This window comes from Ordospora colligata (genome assembly GCF_000803265.1).
Source record: "Ordospora colligata OC4 chromosome Unknown contig_14, whole genome shotgun sequence".
In the NCBI taxonomy this organism is placed as follows: domain Eukaryota; kingdom Fungi; phylum Microsporidia; family Ordosporidae; genus Ordospora; species Ordospora colligata.
Window position 1 is genome coordinate 1 of NW_014575394.1, and position 16,597 is coordinate 16,597.

The following is a 16,597-nucleotide window of genomic DNA, read 5'->3' on the forward strand; positions in this document are numbered from 1 at the left end:
GATGATAATAAGAGTGATGATAATGGCAGGAATGATATGGTGGATGATGTTAGGAATGATAATGAGATATTAGGTAAATATATGAATAGTAAGATTGCGAATATATTTGGAATGATTGTTGCAGTTCTAGTAACAATGACAGGATGTCTGATGCAGAGCATGCATTTGAATGAGATTGTTGATGGATTGAAAAGTGAAATGGCACTGTAGTAGAGTGGGGGATGATATAATAAACGAATAATTATTAATTGGATATTTATGTAAGTGTGTGAGGTAAAGAATCAAGGAGATGGATATGAATGAATATGTGAATATTTGATTATTGAATGGAATAAAGGAGTGATGAGCAGTGATGTAAAATGATGATGAATACATGAATGGATATGCTGTGTATGGAATGTGTACATGACGTGTAGAAATGTAGTTTGTAGATTATGTGATAATAATAATGATGTTGATAGGAAGAACAATACAGGCACTGTGTATGCATATACATAGTATAGAGGCTCGAAAAAGAGCGAGAAATGGGAATGAGAAGAATGTTACTAGGGCAGACCTAAAAGTAGATCTAAGGTTGATGAAACAGCAACTGGTGGCAATGCAAAACGCAAGTATAAATTTAAACTGTACTTCATAAATACGGAGATAAGAAGATCTATGATTATGACAATAACTTTGTAACTGATGAGATGATTTTAGTGAGCTTAAAAACAAGATTGATGCTAAAGATGTGGTGGGATTGATCTCAGCGGTAATGAACTGGGAAATGGGATTATAGGAATGTATTGTCTTTGTTAGAAAATGCAAAGTTAAAATATGCTAATCTGAGTAACAACAATATCAGTAGTCTTATAGGTATAAGCTGCAATAAGAACAAAAAGACTTTAACAACTGGGGATAGATTGAAAGTGGATATGATTTATTTGCTAAAAGCATACATATATTAAACATAGCACATAATGAATTGACAACAACAAAAAATATTAGCAATAGCAATATGGGCATTCTACATGTATTGTACTTTCAAATAATAATATGGAAAAATTAACAGGAATTCGCGGTATAACTAGTATGATTGTATTAAATCCTAATGCAAATAACATTGGAAATATTGATGAAATATATTATGAAAACAAAAAAGAAATGTACCAAACAGCTATACTTGATATAAGTAACAATTATATTGAAGGCATCAATCCGTTATTTAAGATGACAAAAGAACGAAGTGTTAATGAAAGTGATCAATCAGGCCATGCCTCATGCATCAAATATTTGAAGCTACTGAATGTCAGTAGTAATAAGATATCGAGTTTGCGAGAGAATATGCATGAATATACACCAAAGTTATCAGTTATTAATCTGGGATATAACCAACTCAAAGACAATGATGTTAAGAAAATACTGAATGTTCAAGCATTGGAGGTTTGATTCTCAGAGAAAATCGTGGAGTTACTTTTAATGCATTTGATGATTATTTGGGTGGACATCTGTTGACGCAGATGATTCATTCATTAGATGGTAGCATTAGAAAAATGAAAACTCTCAAAAGGTTAGGTGTACTTGATCTGCGTGATACTGGAGTGAAGCTGTGTAAGGATAATGATGAACATAAACGGTTTATCATAGATGTACTAAGTATGCATTTAATTGAAAAAAGTATTTTGATGATGACCAGTTTGTTGATAAGAATGAGAATTTATTAAATGAGGAATCTATAAAGGAATGGAAAGAAACATTGAATAAGGAATTGAACGATAAATATAATGTGTTAGTGATATCTAGTAAAAACGAAAATCAAACATTATTCAAGAAGAAGAGCAAAGTACAAATAATGAAATAACGGAATTGCAAAGTGAGATAGATAAATAGAACAAGAGATAGGTACAGAAACCGGAGCAACGGTAAGCAGTGAAACTAATAATACGATTTCATTAGTAAATAAAGAAGAATTGAACAAAGTAGAATTTACAAAGAAACTAAAGCATGTTCGACTAAATATATTGCAACAGACAAGTAGTATGCAACAGTTTATGAGAAATATAGAACGGTCAATAATAAAAAGAAAATAGAAAGTTTATGTAAAAATATAAATGATCTACATGAAATAAGAAAAGAAGATAATGAAATAAAAGATGTATGTAATCAAATAAATAATTTACATAACGAAATAACAAATCCAGACGATGGAACGAAGAAGCCATATAATGAAATAGAAGTTATGTAAAATGAAATAATAACTCTAAATGAAATACAAAAGCTAAAGAAGAATTAGATAAAGCCAAAGAAGAATATAGACAACAAGGAAATAAACTTAAGATTTGTTTGGACGGAGAAGAAACAAAATCAACAATAGAGATTGATGATGATGTGTATAAGCAAGTAAAACCGAATACATTGAGTTGTGAATAGAGAATGCATTTAATAATGAACAAAATAAAATAATAGATGGTTATAGCACAGTGATTGATCGCATAGGCCTGAGTAAGACAAATATGGGGAGTATACCATTTGAGCTGTTGGATTGATGTAAAGACAAATCTGTGATTGTGAATGAACTAGATCTGAGTGATAATTATTTGACTTAGTTCGGATTGGAGTATTTGGATATGATTAAATGCAAGAAAGTTACTGTTCGGAACAATTATGGATTGAAGAATTTACCTGCAAGTATTCAGATGATGGAGGAAGTAGAAATGATGGATTTTGAGAACTGTGGATTTACTATGATACCTGAAGCGATATGTGGAATGAAAACTATAGATGAAACTGATACAAGTAGAAAATCCTATAAGAAGTATGTGCTTGTGATGAAAAATTTAACGGCAGTGGATTTAACGGGCAATAATATAGGATGCATTGAAACAAAAGTAGTTAATATGCTGGAAAAGAACACAAAATTGCATGTATGGCTAGATGAGAATGATAAAATAAACAACTATTAAAAAATCTAAATATAGAAGATAGAAGAAACGCCAAGAGCAGATTAAATTTTGTAGAATTTAAAAACAGAAGGAATACAACACAAGAAATGAGGATACATAGCTTCAGGTACAAAATCGAATGAATCGAATAATGATAAGCCAATGCATGAATCAGGTAGTAATGTTTGGTCTGCAAGGATATGAGAAGGAAAATAAATCAGGGGATTGATGTTCAGCAAATGGATAAATCAGAGAATGTCGAAGAAGTCAATGAAGCATTAAATAATACCTAACAATCAGATGTATTGGAGATTGTTGAAGAAATGGATACATCTAGCGCTGCAGAGACATTAGTAGATGTATCGGAAAATGATTATGGTGCAATGGAAAATGAGTCAGAGAATGATCAACATTCGGTTATACATGACACTATAAAACAATTAATTGATGCATTACAAAATGATAAGCTTGTATGAGCAGGTACATCAGATAGTGATAATAAAGTAATGACAGGTGCATCAGATAATGCTCAAAAAATAGATAAATCAAAAAATGATCAAGAAGTACCTATGCATTATTAAAGGATCTTGAAAAATTGGATGAATTACTTAAAGGTTTAAAATAAATCGAATGAATCAGAGAATGCTGAATGCATAGATATATTGAGTTGTATTGAACAAATAATAGATAGAAATACTCAAGAAAATGATGAATCAAATAAAACAAATAAAGCTAAGATTCATGCACTCGCATTAAAGATTGATCAAGAATCTAAAGCTCTGTAATACTCATCTGTGCTAGATATACAAGATAATGATTTTGAATGATTGATCAAATACCAGTTATAAATATCGATAATTTACAAAACAAAGAGTATTTGAAAAAAATAACATGTATTAATAGAACCTTATTTAGTATAATTCATATTATTTAGTAAAATGCCTTACAATGATATTCATCAAAGTAGGATATGCATGAATGCTCTAAAAATTGAATCGAATAGATTACAGGTTGTGTGATGTGGAACAGTGTTTACTGATATCATAATGTAATGTGTACTTGTCCCTATGAGATGAATGCAATGGAAGTCATCAGCTTGTGATGTTTGACTTCAGGTCGTTGATGCACATGGATACTTCTTGTATGTTGTTTTTATCTACTTCTCCTGTTTTTATATCATTCAGTATTTTTTCAAACGCATTCATCATATTGACCAGCTTGTTTACAGACTCACTGAACGTGTTGCTATGCATGGTGTGGGCTATATTTTGTAAATGTTACATAAGATCAAATGTATATATGATATGCATGAATGATTGCAGGTGCATGATTTCATGTCCATAAACATATATATTGGCGTGTGTAAAAAGTATAGATTAGTTGATAACGGATGAACCCATCATGGATTCTCATAATATTACTCAAAATGACAACGATAATATAGAAGAAGTACAGAAATATATTAGTGAAGTAATCTCAAATACACCTAAAGCTATAAATTTTCTTACATATTTTGAAAAAAAACAAAAAAATGAAGTTGAGGATATTATAAGTGTTATTAATAATCCACTTTCTAGCAATACTAAACAATATCAATTGGAAATAAAAATAAAAAAAGACGCCAAACAAATATCTAAAGCATGTTATTATATTTTAAAAGGAAATAAACATACAAAAATAGTTATAGCAACATATATGAGTGAACTTAAAGTAGATCCTAAAGCATCATCATCTCAAAAAATTTTTACACTTCAGGTAAATACCGAACAAAAATTTGATAAGGATGTAATATTCGATTATGTGATTACGAAATATATTCTAGATACGATGAAAATCGAACATAATGATGAAAAATATTTGGAAGCCAAGGAACTACTTAATAGAACAATATCAACTCTTGTTTTATTTACGAATCTTGCTTTATACCAAAAAAATTGTACCAATGATGCATATAATAACTTGAGTTCACCAAAAAATGATGTTTTAGAAAAATATGTTCAAGATGCTTTAAAAGAAATAGCTCAAAACTTCATCAAGAATCACACACTTGAAGCAGACACAGGCATAGAAAAAGTAAAAAAATTTATAGAAACCACAGAGAATGATATGCATAATCGTATACCTGGAATTACGTATATGTATATCTATCATGTTACTAAAAAAAATATAATTGAAAATAACAAAACCAGCTCAATACATATATACTATCATATATTCAACGCATATCTTCAAGAGAAAGATGCTAAAAGCATATATTCAATAATTGGAGATACAAAATTGATTGCTATACCGTTGTACATTTTACTTAATACTATTATTATCGAGTATAATTTTACTGAATTTGTTAAAAATAATGTGAATGTAAAAGATATTGAATGTTTCCAAAACTTAAAACCAGCAATCAAAAATGTATTAGGAAAACAATATGAATCATGCATAGCTGATTGGAATGACTATAACAAAGTAAATTATGGTCTTGAATTCTTTCTAGATAAAAGTGATCCGAAAAATGTAAAAGAATCTAACCTAATTAAATTACTTAAAGAACTAGAAACCACATATCCAGGTCTGATAAGTTTTATGCAAATACAGCTAAAGCCTACCACGGGTCTTACTCCTAAACTTAATAATATTGAAGGTGCAGAAAAGGATAAACTCAAAATAATAATAGACAAAAGTTATCAGCACATTGAAGCAGGAGTTGTAAATGATATCCCAGATATAAAAATTAATGCAGCAACAGGAGAAACCTTTACTAAAAATCTTCAAGAAGCCAAATATTTAGATTTTTTTAAGAGGAATCCTCTGAGTTTTATTATGCTATTCATACTTAGTTATTCATTAATTAAGAATAAAAATAGTGATAATATCTCAGCGAGTGCTTCCAGAAGTTAATCTCTTTCTGAGATAACATAATGAAATAACAGTCAATCAGTTCATTTATCGAATAACAAGCAGAGATGAATAAAACCGAAGTACTTGAATTACTAATTTATACAAGTTTATACATTTTACCTCTGACATTAATGCATTTACTAGTCATTTACTTCTTCAATTCAATATATCTATCAACGACCTTATAAAAGAATTGTGAATAACATATGTTCATACATTATTGATTCATGAACTCTCTAGTGCTTTCCATTCATCTGAATCAAACAATGTCATCAACTCCTTCAGAATCTCATCTCGTCTTTCTCGTAATCTCTCACGGAACCTAATCTCTTCAATCACCTTTTTACCTGCAAGCTCCCAATCCTTACCTTTCTGCTCATCTCCATATTTCACTCCTACAGACACATTGCGTATCCCACCAACCATCTCTGCTGCATCACGCAGTATCATTCCGTTCATCCCTGCTGCTTTCTGTATCTCTCCCCACATCCGTAGTACATACTCTGCAATCATTTCTCGGAACTTGCCTCCTCTCCAGATTCCTCTGAGTATATCAACTATATCTGCTATTCCAATCTCTTCTTCATCTAAAATTTCTCCTGTTTCATCACTTACTACATTTCTTGCTTTATCCACTACTCCACCATCAGCGATCATTCTCAATATCCTTATTCGATCTTCCTCTTTATTCACTTCTTGATTCTTCTCATCAGAGCTATTAATATTCACTTTGAGATTACTATAATCCAGGTTATTAGCACATCGATTTGTACCATCTTCACATTTGCCATTCATATACATGCATAGTCTAGACATCTTGCACACTTCATCAAGCACATATTTCACACTCTTCTCTTTCATCAATCCGCTCATTCCCTCTATCACCCATTTACGCCATTCCTTACCTGCTCCTGCATACCTCTGCATCATCTCTTCAATTCGTTCATCTGCAACTGCTCCAACCATTGCAGGCATGTGTATCCGACTTGTTCCTCTCTCATATGCATTCCGTGCCTTCTCTACTGCTTCCTGTCTTCCCATCATCACACCAACCTCCAACGCATACTTCTGCATCTCACTACTTGCTTTCTCTATGCAATCTCTATCATAACCATTCATTCTCTTTGCATTCTTTTTTGGATTCCAATCACTCTTCCTATTCTCTGATTCATTATTATTCACTCCTTCTACACAAATATTCATTCCTTCTACGATCTTTCCAATTATTTCCCAGATTGCTCGTTCAATCACTTGACGCACCTCCACATCTTCATAAAGTTCTCCCCATACAACAAGAAGTTTACCTACAACTCCCTTAACAACATTATCAGGTGCATTCCTTACTTTATACACCTCTCCTTCCATTTTATTCATACGCAGTCCATCTCCTACTCTATCAGTATCATCAATCATTTTTACTTCATTCAACATCTCAATTCCATTGATTGAAATAAAATCCTGTTCATTTTTCCTATTGTTATCGTTATCTTTCTTCTTATTTTCATTTTCATCTTTATCATTCTTCTTATTGTTATCACTATGGATTTTCTTTTTTTCATCGTTATCATCCTTATGCATTTTCATATCATCATGCTTCTGTTGAATTCCCCATCTCCATGGTCCAGTAATACCCCATAATAACACATCTCGCATTACGGCTCCAACACTCATGTATCCAGCATATGCCAACTCAAACACATCCTCAATAACATTCGCCTGATCAATCTCAGAGTCTCCAGATACCATCAGTGCATTCAGTACTCCTCCATCTGTTTCATAATGCACTCGGAAGTAACCTGCGTATCCTGCATTCAGTTTGTACCGTTGTGTTCTAAGTACTACTCGCTTCTCAGACGTTGAAAGTAATACTGTGTCTATGCTACCGTCTTCCCACATAATACCAACTGGAATTCTCCATAGATGTTTTGCTATATCACATCCTACATCATAATTGTTCTTATCAACCCTTTCATCACTCAATCTATTACTTTTATTCATGCTCTTTCCATTTCCAATATCAACCACTTCATTCACTTTTCTACTTTCATCACTCTTATTATTCACATTCATTACTTCTTCATTCATACGTGAGCTACAATATCTACTCTGTGTCAATACTATTGCTCCATCTTTCTCATACGCATGTACTACTGGATATCCTTCTTGTTCCATCCATTCACGAACCATCTGAGATATCTCTGTTCCAGATGTATCATTGTTACTATCTTCATTAATACCTACGCTATCATTTTCTCTTTTTATACGCTTCCAGCACTCACCAACTGCTTTCCACACTTCACTACCACTCACATTCCCATACTTATGCTTCTTCAGATATATCTTTATGCCATCACGCATAACATCAACACCAACATACTTCTCGACCATCCGTATCACACTTGCTGACTTCCCATACCTCACCGAGTCAAACCGTCCTGCTGCTGATGCTCCACTCATCACCTTATCACGCACTGCTCGTCCATTTCCTTCTTCACGCATGCTGCTTGCAAGTCTGTCCTTGACAAACCTTAATTCCTCATCTGCTCCCCATCCCTCCTGCAGGCACTTCAGCGATGCCCATGTTGCAAATCCTTCGTTAACCCATAACTCATCCCACCATCGTAATGTAACAAGGTTACCAAACCACATGTGTGCAATCTCATGGCTCACTGTCTCACGAATCTGTTGCATATTATCTTCATCTACATCAACTATATTCTTATCTCTATCAATGATGTTATTCTTGTTATTATTATTACTTTGATTCATAACATTCTTCTTATCATCTTTACCATCATTCTTATCTCTATCATCAACACCATTTATATTCTTATCTCCTTCATTTTTATCATTCCTATCATCTTTATCAACATCAGTCATATTCCCATGAACAACATCTTCTGGTGCTGCCATCACTTCAAGATTCTCAGTACGGTACACCACAAGTCCCCAATTCTCCATAGCTCCTGCTCCAAACTCAGGAACACCAACCATGTCAATCTTTGCACTAGATCCACAGCTCACATAACGCATGCCAAGATACTCTCCAAAATACTCCACACTCTTCAACCCAATCTCAAGCGCATACTTCCTGCTCTGCTTATCCGAGACTCCAGTTACGCCATACACTCGCACCCGGATGCCGCTGATACTCACTCCCTCTACATAATCAAGACTTCCTGCAAGTATCGCAACTACGTATGTTGCCATTCGGCATGTGCGCTCAAAATACTCAATCTTACGATCTCCATACTCCTCACGCAACTCATCCACTGCATCTGTATTAGAAAGCACAACCAGTGTCTTTGAAACATCCACACTGATACTGAATGTTGCCTTCATATCAGGTTGATCAAAACATGGAAACATCCTTCGTGCATCACTTGGTTCAAAGTGCGTGCAGTACACACGTGAGCATTGCTGTGTATTTCTATCATTCATATTTGATTCATCTCTCTCAATCCCTGTATTCACAATACTATCATTTGTAATACTGTGATTGTTCGTGCATGCTGTAATGCAATACAACCCACGTAATCCTGTTGAGTATGTTCCACTGAATTGCAATACAATATATGCTGGCCCTTTCACATCCTCTGTAAATACAATCTTTATCTGCTCACGCATATTCAACTGTAAATCTGGTTGTACTGTTCCTACATGATGTATTCCACCAGCAATAAGCTTTACATTTGAAATTTCTAGATCGACTGCATTCAACACAATAGAACGTGTTGCATTCTTGATGTCAATCGCAATCCCAACTGCACCTCCAAATCCTGCATCCATTATCTTGATCCTCAGATCATAGTGTTGTGGAATCACATTGCTATCAAGAACCTCACGATCGTTGACATAAAGAACATCATCAGATCGCAATACATCTTCAGTACTAATGCTATTGATATGACTATTGTTGATCTCATTGTTGTGCTTGTAATGTGTATGTTGTTCATCATGCATATGTTGTACTTGAAATGCCATCACATATCCATAAATGCATCTATTGCTTGCGAATATGTTGTTATTATATCTTGTGATATTAGTTTGACCAAGCATGTATAGCAGGAATACATTCTTGACATACTTTGCCCCTAGCATGGTTTGTTTGTATTGAATGCTTGTTTAATGATGCATAGAATTATAATCAGATTTTGTGATTATGTATGTTATGGACAAGATATGTATTATGCATTACAAATGTGCAATTCAATTTAATCCCGAATGTAATGAGATAGAACATAATGAGGCATAATACAAAGCAATGAAACATCGGCTTGTAAACTTTGCAGTAATAGAATGATGATTTAGTAATCTAATAATATGATGATCTAGTAATCTAGTATTGATCTAGTAATGATGTAGTATAACTTGATATAGAATAACAAAAAATGATGTGTAATGCATTTGTTAATCATTAATGTAACAGAATATATTCTGGAATAAAATGAATTTCAAGAATATTGTGATTAGAACCTGACAGTTACATAACACATAGGTATACAGTCTGATACACATAAAGAATACAATGCACATAAAGTCTCTACAGGTATATTCAAGGAAATATAATGTGATTGATACAGATAACTATAAATGACAAATTGAATTGAACACTCACTTGACGAGTAAATGGCATAATTTGTATCCCTGAAATGTCAGTGATGATTGTGAACGACATTGAGGAGCATGATAAAACAGAAAAGACAGAAGAAGAAGAAGATGCAGAAAGTATGGACAAGTTAAAAGCAATTATATGGCCAACGGAAATGATTGGCATGCTGTTCATGACTTTTACAATAAATGATACTGCTCTACATAGTTATATATGGATGATTCCTACAATAGTGGCACTTGGATTGACACTGGGCTTTGATTCAAGCACAGTTTATTCAAAAGGCAAGAAAGGATGGAAGCAATGGATAGCACTACTATTGAGTGCCATTACGTTTGTAGTATATCTTATTGTGTTCATAATAACGGCTAGTACAGGTTTTAAATATTATGGGTATGCAGCATATTTGATACGATGGCTGGTTCTTGGAAGTCTACTGAGATGGTTGCACACGGTTGATATGTTATATGGGATCTGGAAATGGATACTAGATTTTTTTGAGGGTCTGTGTGAGGGACGTGAGACGATACAGAAGTGTGTGAAGCATGTGTGGTGGCTGGAGCATGTAATGGTGGGGATTGCAGTATTTGGATGTGTGGCAGCAAATTTACTTGCTTTGTATGCAATAAGAAGCGTTTGTGTATCCTTTCATCTGAACTGATTAGGATAGAGCAAACGATGCAATAGTGAAGAAATAAAGAAAGTACAATTGATATGAATAAATTTAATTGATTATGAATGTATGGAGGAGTTTTAATAACAAGATCTGTGAGATTGTAAGAATAATCACAATATGGAAGAGTGTAATGTGAAAAGTGGTGTTGAAGTGTGATGACTTAAAAAGTAGTGTAGAATAATGATGTGAAAATGATGTAGAATAATAACAATGTATAATCATGTAGAATAATCTGAATGATATTAAGAGTGATGATGTAAAAGTGTTATTGGATTTTACAATAAGCATAGAATGAATGGATTTACTGATTGATATATAAGCATATAAAGTGTATGCACGAACAGTGGATTTACTAATGAAATTGAGGATCGGATTGATCAATGGATTATTATTGTATATTGATATAATCTGGAATACATTCAGTTATATCAACACATTAAAATATGCTGAATAACAATTGTATAGTATGATGAAGGAATACTTAAGTATTATATGAATATATGTTATGAATGTTGTATGTGTGATTGAATATTTAGTATGTTCACAAGCATTTGAATAATATTGTATAGAACAACTACAACTCAGTATAAAACAGATATATTCAAATTACGATACAAGGGTATAGAGATGTATAGTAAGCCAAAGACGAAAAAAGGCAGCATTGCAAAAAGTAATAATCAGAAACTAAACAAATATGATGATGAGATAACTAAATTGATTGGAATTCATTATCATAATGAATTCCTTTGTAAAAGACTAGATATGCTTGAAGAATGGATAAATACAGGGCAGGTATTTCTACCGGAGATTTTTGAACTGATGAGTAAATATCATGATAATAATTCCTTTGGTTCTGTTGAAAATTTTAAAAGCTTGGTTCAAAAAACAATTGATTGTTTAGATCAATATTTCACTCTCAAGATCAAGATTCGTAAGTACATCGAGGATGTTGAGGGAAAAAATGTTTGTGAGATCACAAACATTCGTGATGATCTACGCACTATGCTAAATTCATATAAAACATCTAAGGAGGAAAAGAAACGGATTAACCAGTTGAATAATGAATGCGAGAAGTTCTGCAAGCCATTCTTTACTGTGCCTACTGCTGTAAAGATGATGGAATGGATACTTGTATGCATGGTAATTATTCTACTGATTGCATCTTATGTGCTATCCAGTGTATTTGAGATGGATGTCTATGAGATTGTGTATGTTAAGTATGCAGTTGAGGTGATTTGTTCATTGATACCTCTTGCAGCTAGTGCATGGATGATATACAGAATCAACAGATGCATGCACAACGGAATAGATACAAGGGCGGCACTCGTGAAGATAATTCCATTGGTGATAAGTGGAATGTTAACGATGGTTTATGTAGTGAATAGTGTGATGAAGAGATATGTGTTTGATGTAAGCAGTGTAATGATAATGTTTGGGATGGCGTTGATGAGTGTAGTGATGATGAGATACATTGTGAATGAGAAATTATCGATTGTGGACTGGATTGTGAATGTTGTTGCGCTTACACTGGCGATATCTTCACAGATAGACAGGATAGTTCATGCTGAGGACAATGGGGTGATTAATGAGAAGCTGATGAAGATGGTGATAGTTATTGTAGCGATGCTTGTGCTCTTGTGGAATTTGTTGCTGAAGAAGGTGATTATGGGAGATAATTTTAATAGAAAAAAAAATCTTAATATGAATGATCGAGATGAACCGAAACGAAGGGAAAGTCTGATGAAGAGTTTGTTGAATTACCTACTGGTGGTGATGATGGCAGCAATGATAGTTATTGAGACAGGGAATGATTTTGTAGCGGCACAAATCAGGAAGTACATGAATGCAACGAATGTAAATGATGTATCAGTGGTATAATAGTAGTGATAATGATGAATTAGAAGTAGAGTAATCAAGTGAATGGAGGATCATTAGTAGAACAGTTATGATAGATGTGTTTGAAGTAGAGTTACCATGATGTATAAGTAATATAATAACATGAATCTGAAGTAAAATTATCATGACATATCAGTAATATGTGTAATGACGTATCTGAAGTAAAGTTATCATGAAAATAGTTATTTTAGAATGATTAGTCAAATGATTCATGATGTTTATTAAATAATAGATTTTTTGAATATATAAAGTTATGTAAAATGTTGTATGATTCTAGATTATGATTGATAATTTGCAAATGATATGAAAGAATATAGTAAAGATGTATGAAATGGATATATATGAACTTTTCTTTAAATGAATATAATTTAGAATGATTGCGCTTGCATGAATTGCTAGAGTTTATTGTAAATGGGAAATAAACCCAGCTAGTTATTCTTATAGTAATAAAAAATTATACAGCATAGAATGGGTAAATAATGAACGGCATGATCATGCTAAGGCAAATTACAATAATAGTGCATCATTGGGTTCAAGGATTAACAGATCTATTGGATTGATTCAATTGCTAAATGAATACAAAGAGTTTATAAAAAACCTAGTAACACTGAAGAAGGATACCGACTTCAATTGCTTCTGAACAATATGAATTTAAACGCACCAGATTTTGAAATCAGTCATGATGAAATGCAACAGATGTTGAAAGAGTTATTGGATTATGCGTTAGAAAAATTAAATGGCAATACGCCTAAAGAAAAATTGTCGGATGAATTGTTTAACAGATTTAAATCTAGAGATGTGCAATTTAATGAAATGTTAGGAAAGCTGCAGAAAGGAATGCCTAACAATGAGTTGTTAAAGGCTTTAGAATATGAATTGAAGAATATGAGTTCTAGTAAGGAAGTATTGAGATATGGACTGCCTAAGGATGAATTGCTAGAGCATTTGAATACCAAAGAAGAATTTAGTTATGATGATTTGATTGAAGTGCTGAATGAATTGAAGACAATAGAATCTGGAAGGAAATTACTCAATGAAATTCTGGATGAGTTGAAGTATATAGAAGATGCAAAAATATGGATTAACTCATTGTTAGATAGATTGATAAATAGAGAGTCAAGTGATAGTTTTTTAATTGAATTAATGAAGTTGAAAGCTAGAAAAGATCTATTTGATGAGTTAAAGAATGATGTGAGTTATGGAAACGAATTGCTGAATAGAGTGTTGAATTTGAACGAGTCGTTGGGGAACACTGTATCTAGAAATACATTTGTATCTAAATTGACGAGTCAAATTAAATTGAGAAAGGAGCTATTGAATGAATTGCTAGATACACTGGAGAATATGAGATCTAAAGATATAGAATTTATGAAGGAATTATTAAACAATCAGAAATCTAAAAAAGAAATATCGAATAAACTGAGGAATAAATTGTTAGAGGAGTTGAATAATGGATTAGGCAATGCTGAATCTATACAAACTTTGTTAAATAGATTGAACAAAGAGAAGTATGATGAATTATCAAACATAATCAATGTTATCAATATAAAAGACAATGAATTCACTAATGATACGATTAAGAATATAGAAAAGTAGAGACGATCTATTTGAATGGAAATAAGGATTTTGATAAATTGCCAGATGAGTTTCTTGAATTAACTTTGAAGGATCATCCAGAATGTAGTGGAATCATAGACATAAGCGTGTTGGATCGTTGTAAAAGTTTGATGAAAACTGATGAGGAAAAGTCTAACCCAACTGCAACGTATTAAAAGATTTCAATCTAGATGATTTTTTTGAAAATCAAATAAAGCTGGAAGATGAATTAAAAGAAATATTAAATGAAAAAGAATTGCATGGCGAAGAATTAAAGAAGAAACTGAATGAACTACTAGACTCTTGTAATTAATGAATCAAGAACTACATTAAACCGTAATGAATCAATCAAGTAATATGCGTGAATGAATAGATAGATTCTAAACTCTTGGAATTAATTAATCAAAGAAACTAGATAGATTGGTGATTTTATTATGAGTGATAGAGAGTGAGATCGATAAATCATGAATTTATACAATAAACAAGCCAAAATGATGATGAACTCAATGTTCTATTTGAAATAGACAATCACAAAGAGTTATCTTATAAAAATAAATTCTAGATAAGCATAAGATAGATATCATATAATGTTTAACTATATGCAATCAATAGAATAAAATCAAGAATATACTAATTTATTAAACATATTCTAGATATCAAAATCAACTTCTATAATTCTACTATTCTTTTACACATTTACCTTTATGTGTGTTTCACAATTCAATCAATTCAACTCAATTTAATGTATTGATTATTCAAGAATACTCCATATCAATATATATCTACAGCATTTTCTGATCATCTTTATTTCACTCAGTTTGTACTCTACTATTGTTTTATACATGATTTTATACAATCTAATTCCATTATATCATACAATCACACATTACGCATTAAATCACATTATCGCACATCTGATCTAAACTTACATAATCAACTTATTTCCCAATACCTTAATCAATTCCTCATATCCCAACATATCATCACTTCCGTCCTCTGCATCTCCTTTCACTGTGTCTCTACGCATCATTCCCATAGACATCTCAATGTGGCGCAGAGTTTTAGAATTCATCATATTGCGTGCAACGGATCTCTTTACCCTGTGTATCAAATTACATCCAATAAAAAGCTTCTCTAGTGAGCGCATGGATCCCAACTGTTCAGGAAACTCAGTAAAATCATTTCTATCAAGTTTCAACACCTCCAGTCTAACCAGATGTACAAATGAGTCTGGCAATTTACTCAGTTTATTGCGATTCATCCAGAGATCCTGTAGGTTTATAAGCTTTCCAATATCTTCAGGCAGCTCAGATATCTGATTGTTACTTAAATCAAGCCATTCCAGACTCTCTATCTTTACCAACTGTTCAGGAAACTTACTGAAACTATTCAGATTCAATACAAGCTTACTTAGAAATGGCAGATGAACTATGCTATCAGGTAAGAATTCAAGTTTGTTATTCTTAAGATTGATCACCTCCACAATCACAAATCTCGATATTTTCTCAGATAAATACTTCATGCCATTATGCATCATCTGTATCTCATTCATGGTGTGAACATCAGAGGCTTCAAATGCTTCATCAGGCATTTCTGTATATCCCTTGTTGTTGAACCGTGCTATTTTGTATTCATCAAGTCTATTCTTATAAACACCAACTCCATCGATCTCCAATATAAAATCACCAGGTTCTCTGCGTCGTTCCACTGTCCATCTGCATATAAGCGCAAGAATAGGTATTCTACATGATATCCTTGTTAATAATCCACCACTCACACTGCGTGATGAACTCTTCACATCATCTAAACAAGCACTTACACAAAGCATCAAATTCATTGCTGAAACCATCAAAAGGGTAGAAAATCTATTGCATATCAACTTGAATTACACATTCAAATACAATCCAACAGATAAACTTAATAACAACAATTAAAAACAATAAAACAATAAAACATCCACTAACCATTTTATTTTATCACTCAAATTCATGCATCATACAC

General features: G+C 32.6%; 6 protein-coding genes across 6 annotated transcripts; 4 read left to right on the forward strand and 2 right to left on the reverse strand.

Moving 5' to 3' along the window:
* Nucleotides 1–4,322: 4,322 nt before the first annotated feature.
* M896_140010 (uncharacterized protein) lies at nucleotides 4,323–5,816 on the forward strand (the record flags this gene model as incomplete). Its single annotated transcript, XM_014707333.1, has 1 exon — nucleotides 4,323–5,816. The coding sequence occupies one exon, from the start codon at nucleotides 4,323–4,325 to the stop codon at nucleotides 5,814–5,816; it is 1,494 nt and encodes a 497-aa protein (XP_014562819.1).
* A 225-nt stretch (nucleotides 5,817–6,041) lies between these two features.
* M896_140020 (aminopeptidase N) lies at nucleotides 6,042–9,800 on the reverse strand (the record flags this gene model as incomplete). The annotated part of the gene is made up of 1 exon (XM_014707334.1): nucleotides 6,042–9,800. One exon carries the CDS (start codon nucleotides 9,798–9,800, stop codon nucleotides 6,042–6,044), a length of 3,759 nt encoding a protein of 1,252 aa, XP_014562820.1.
* A 668-nt stretch (nucleotides 9,801–10,468) lies between these two features.
* M896_140030 (uncharacterized protein) lies at nucleotides 10,469–11,089 on the forward strand (the record flags this gene model as incomplete). Its single annotated transcript, XM_014707335.1, has 1 exon — nucleotides 10,469–11,089. The coding sequence occupies one exon, from the start codon at nucleotides 10,469–10,471 to the stop codon at nucleotides 11,087–11,089; it is 621 nt and encodes a 206-aa protein (XP_014562821.1).
* Nucleotides 11,090–11,731: 642 nt separating this feature from the next.
* On the forward strand, nucleotides 11,732–12,982 carry M896_140040 (uncharacterized protein; the record flags this gene model as incomplete). Its single annotated transcript, XM_014707336.1, has 1 exon — nucleotides 11,732–12,982. One exon carries the CDS (start codon nucleotides 11,732–11,734, stop codon nucleotides 12,980–12,982), a length of 1,251 nt encoding a protein of 416 aa, XP_014562822.1.
* A 663-nt stretch (nucleotides 12,983–13,645) lies between these two features.
* M896_140050 (uncharacterized protein) lies at nucleotides 13,646–14,596 on the forward strand (the record flags this gene model as incomplete). The annotated part of the gene is made up of 1 exon (XM_014707337.1): nucleotides 13,646–14,596. The coding sequence occupies one exon, from the start codon at nucleotides 13,646–13,648 to the stop codon at nucleotides 14,594–14,596; it is 951 nt and encodes a 316-aa protein (XP_014562823.1).
* A 925-nt stretch (nucleotides 14,597–15,521) lies between these two features.
* On the reverse strand, nucleotides 15,522–16,445 carry M896_140060 (leucine rich repeat domain-containing protein; the record flags this gene model as incomplete). The annotated part of the gene is made up of 1 exon (XM_014707338.1): nucleotides 15,522–16,445. One exon carries the CDS (start codon nucleotides 16,443–16,445, stop codon nucleotides 15,522–15,524), a length of 924 nt encoding a protein of 307 aa, XP_014562824.1.
* Between the last annotated feature and the right edge of the window lie 152 nt (nucleotides 16,446–16,597).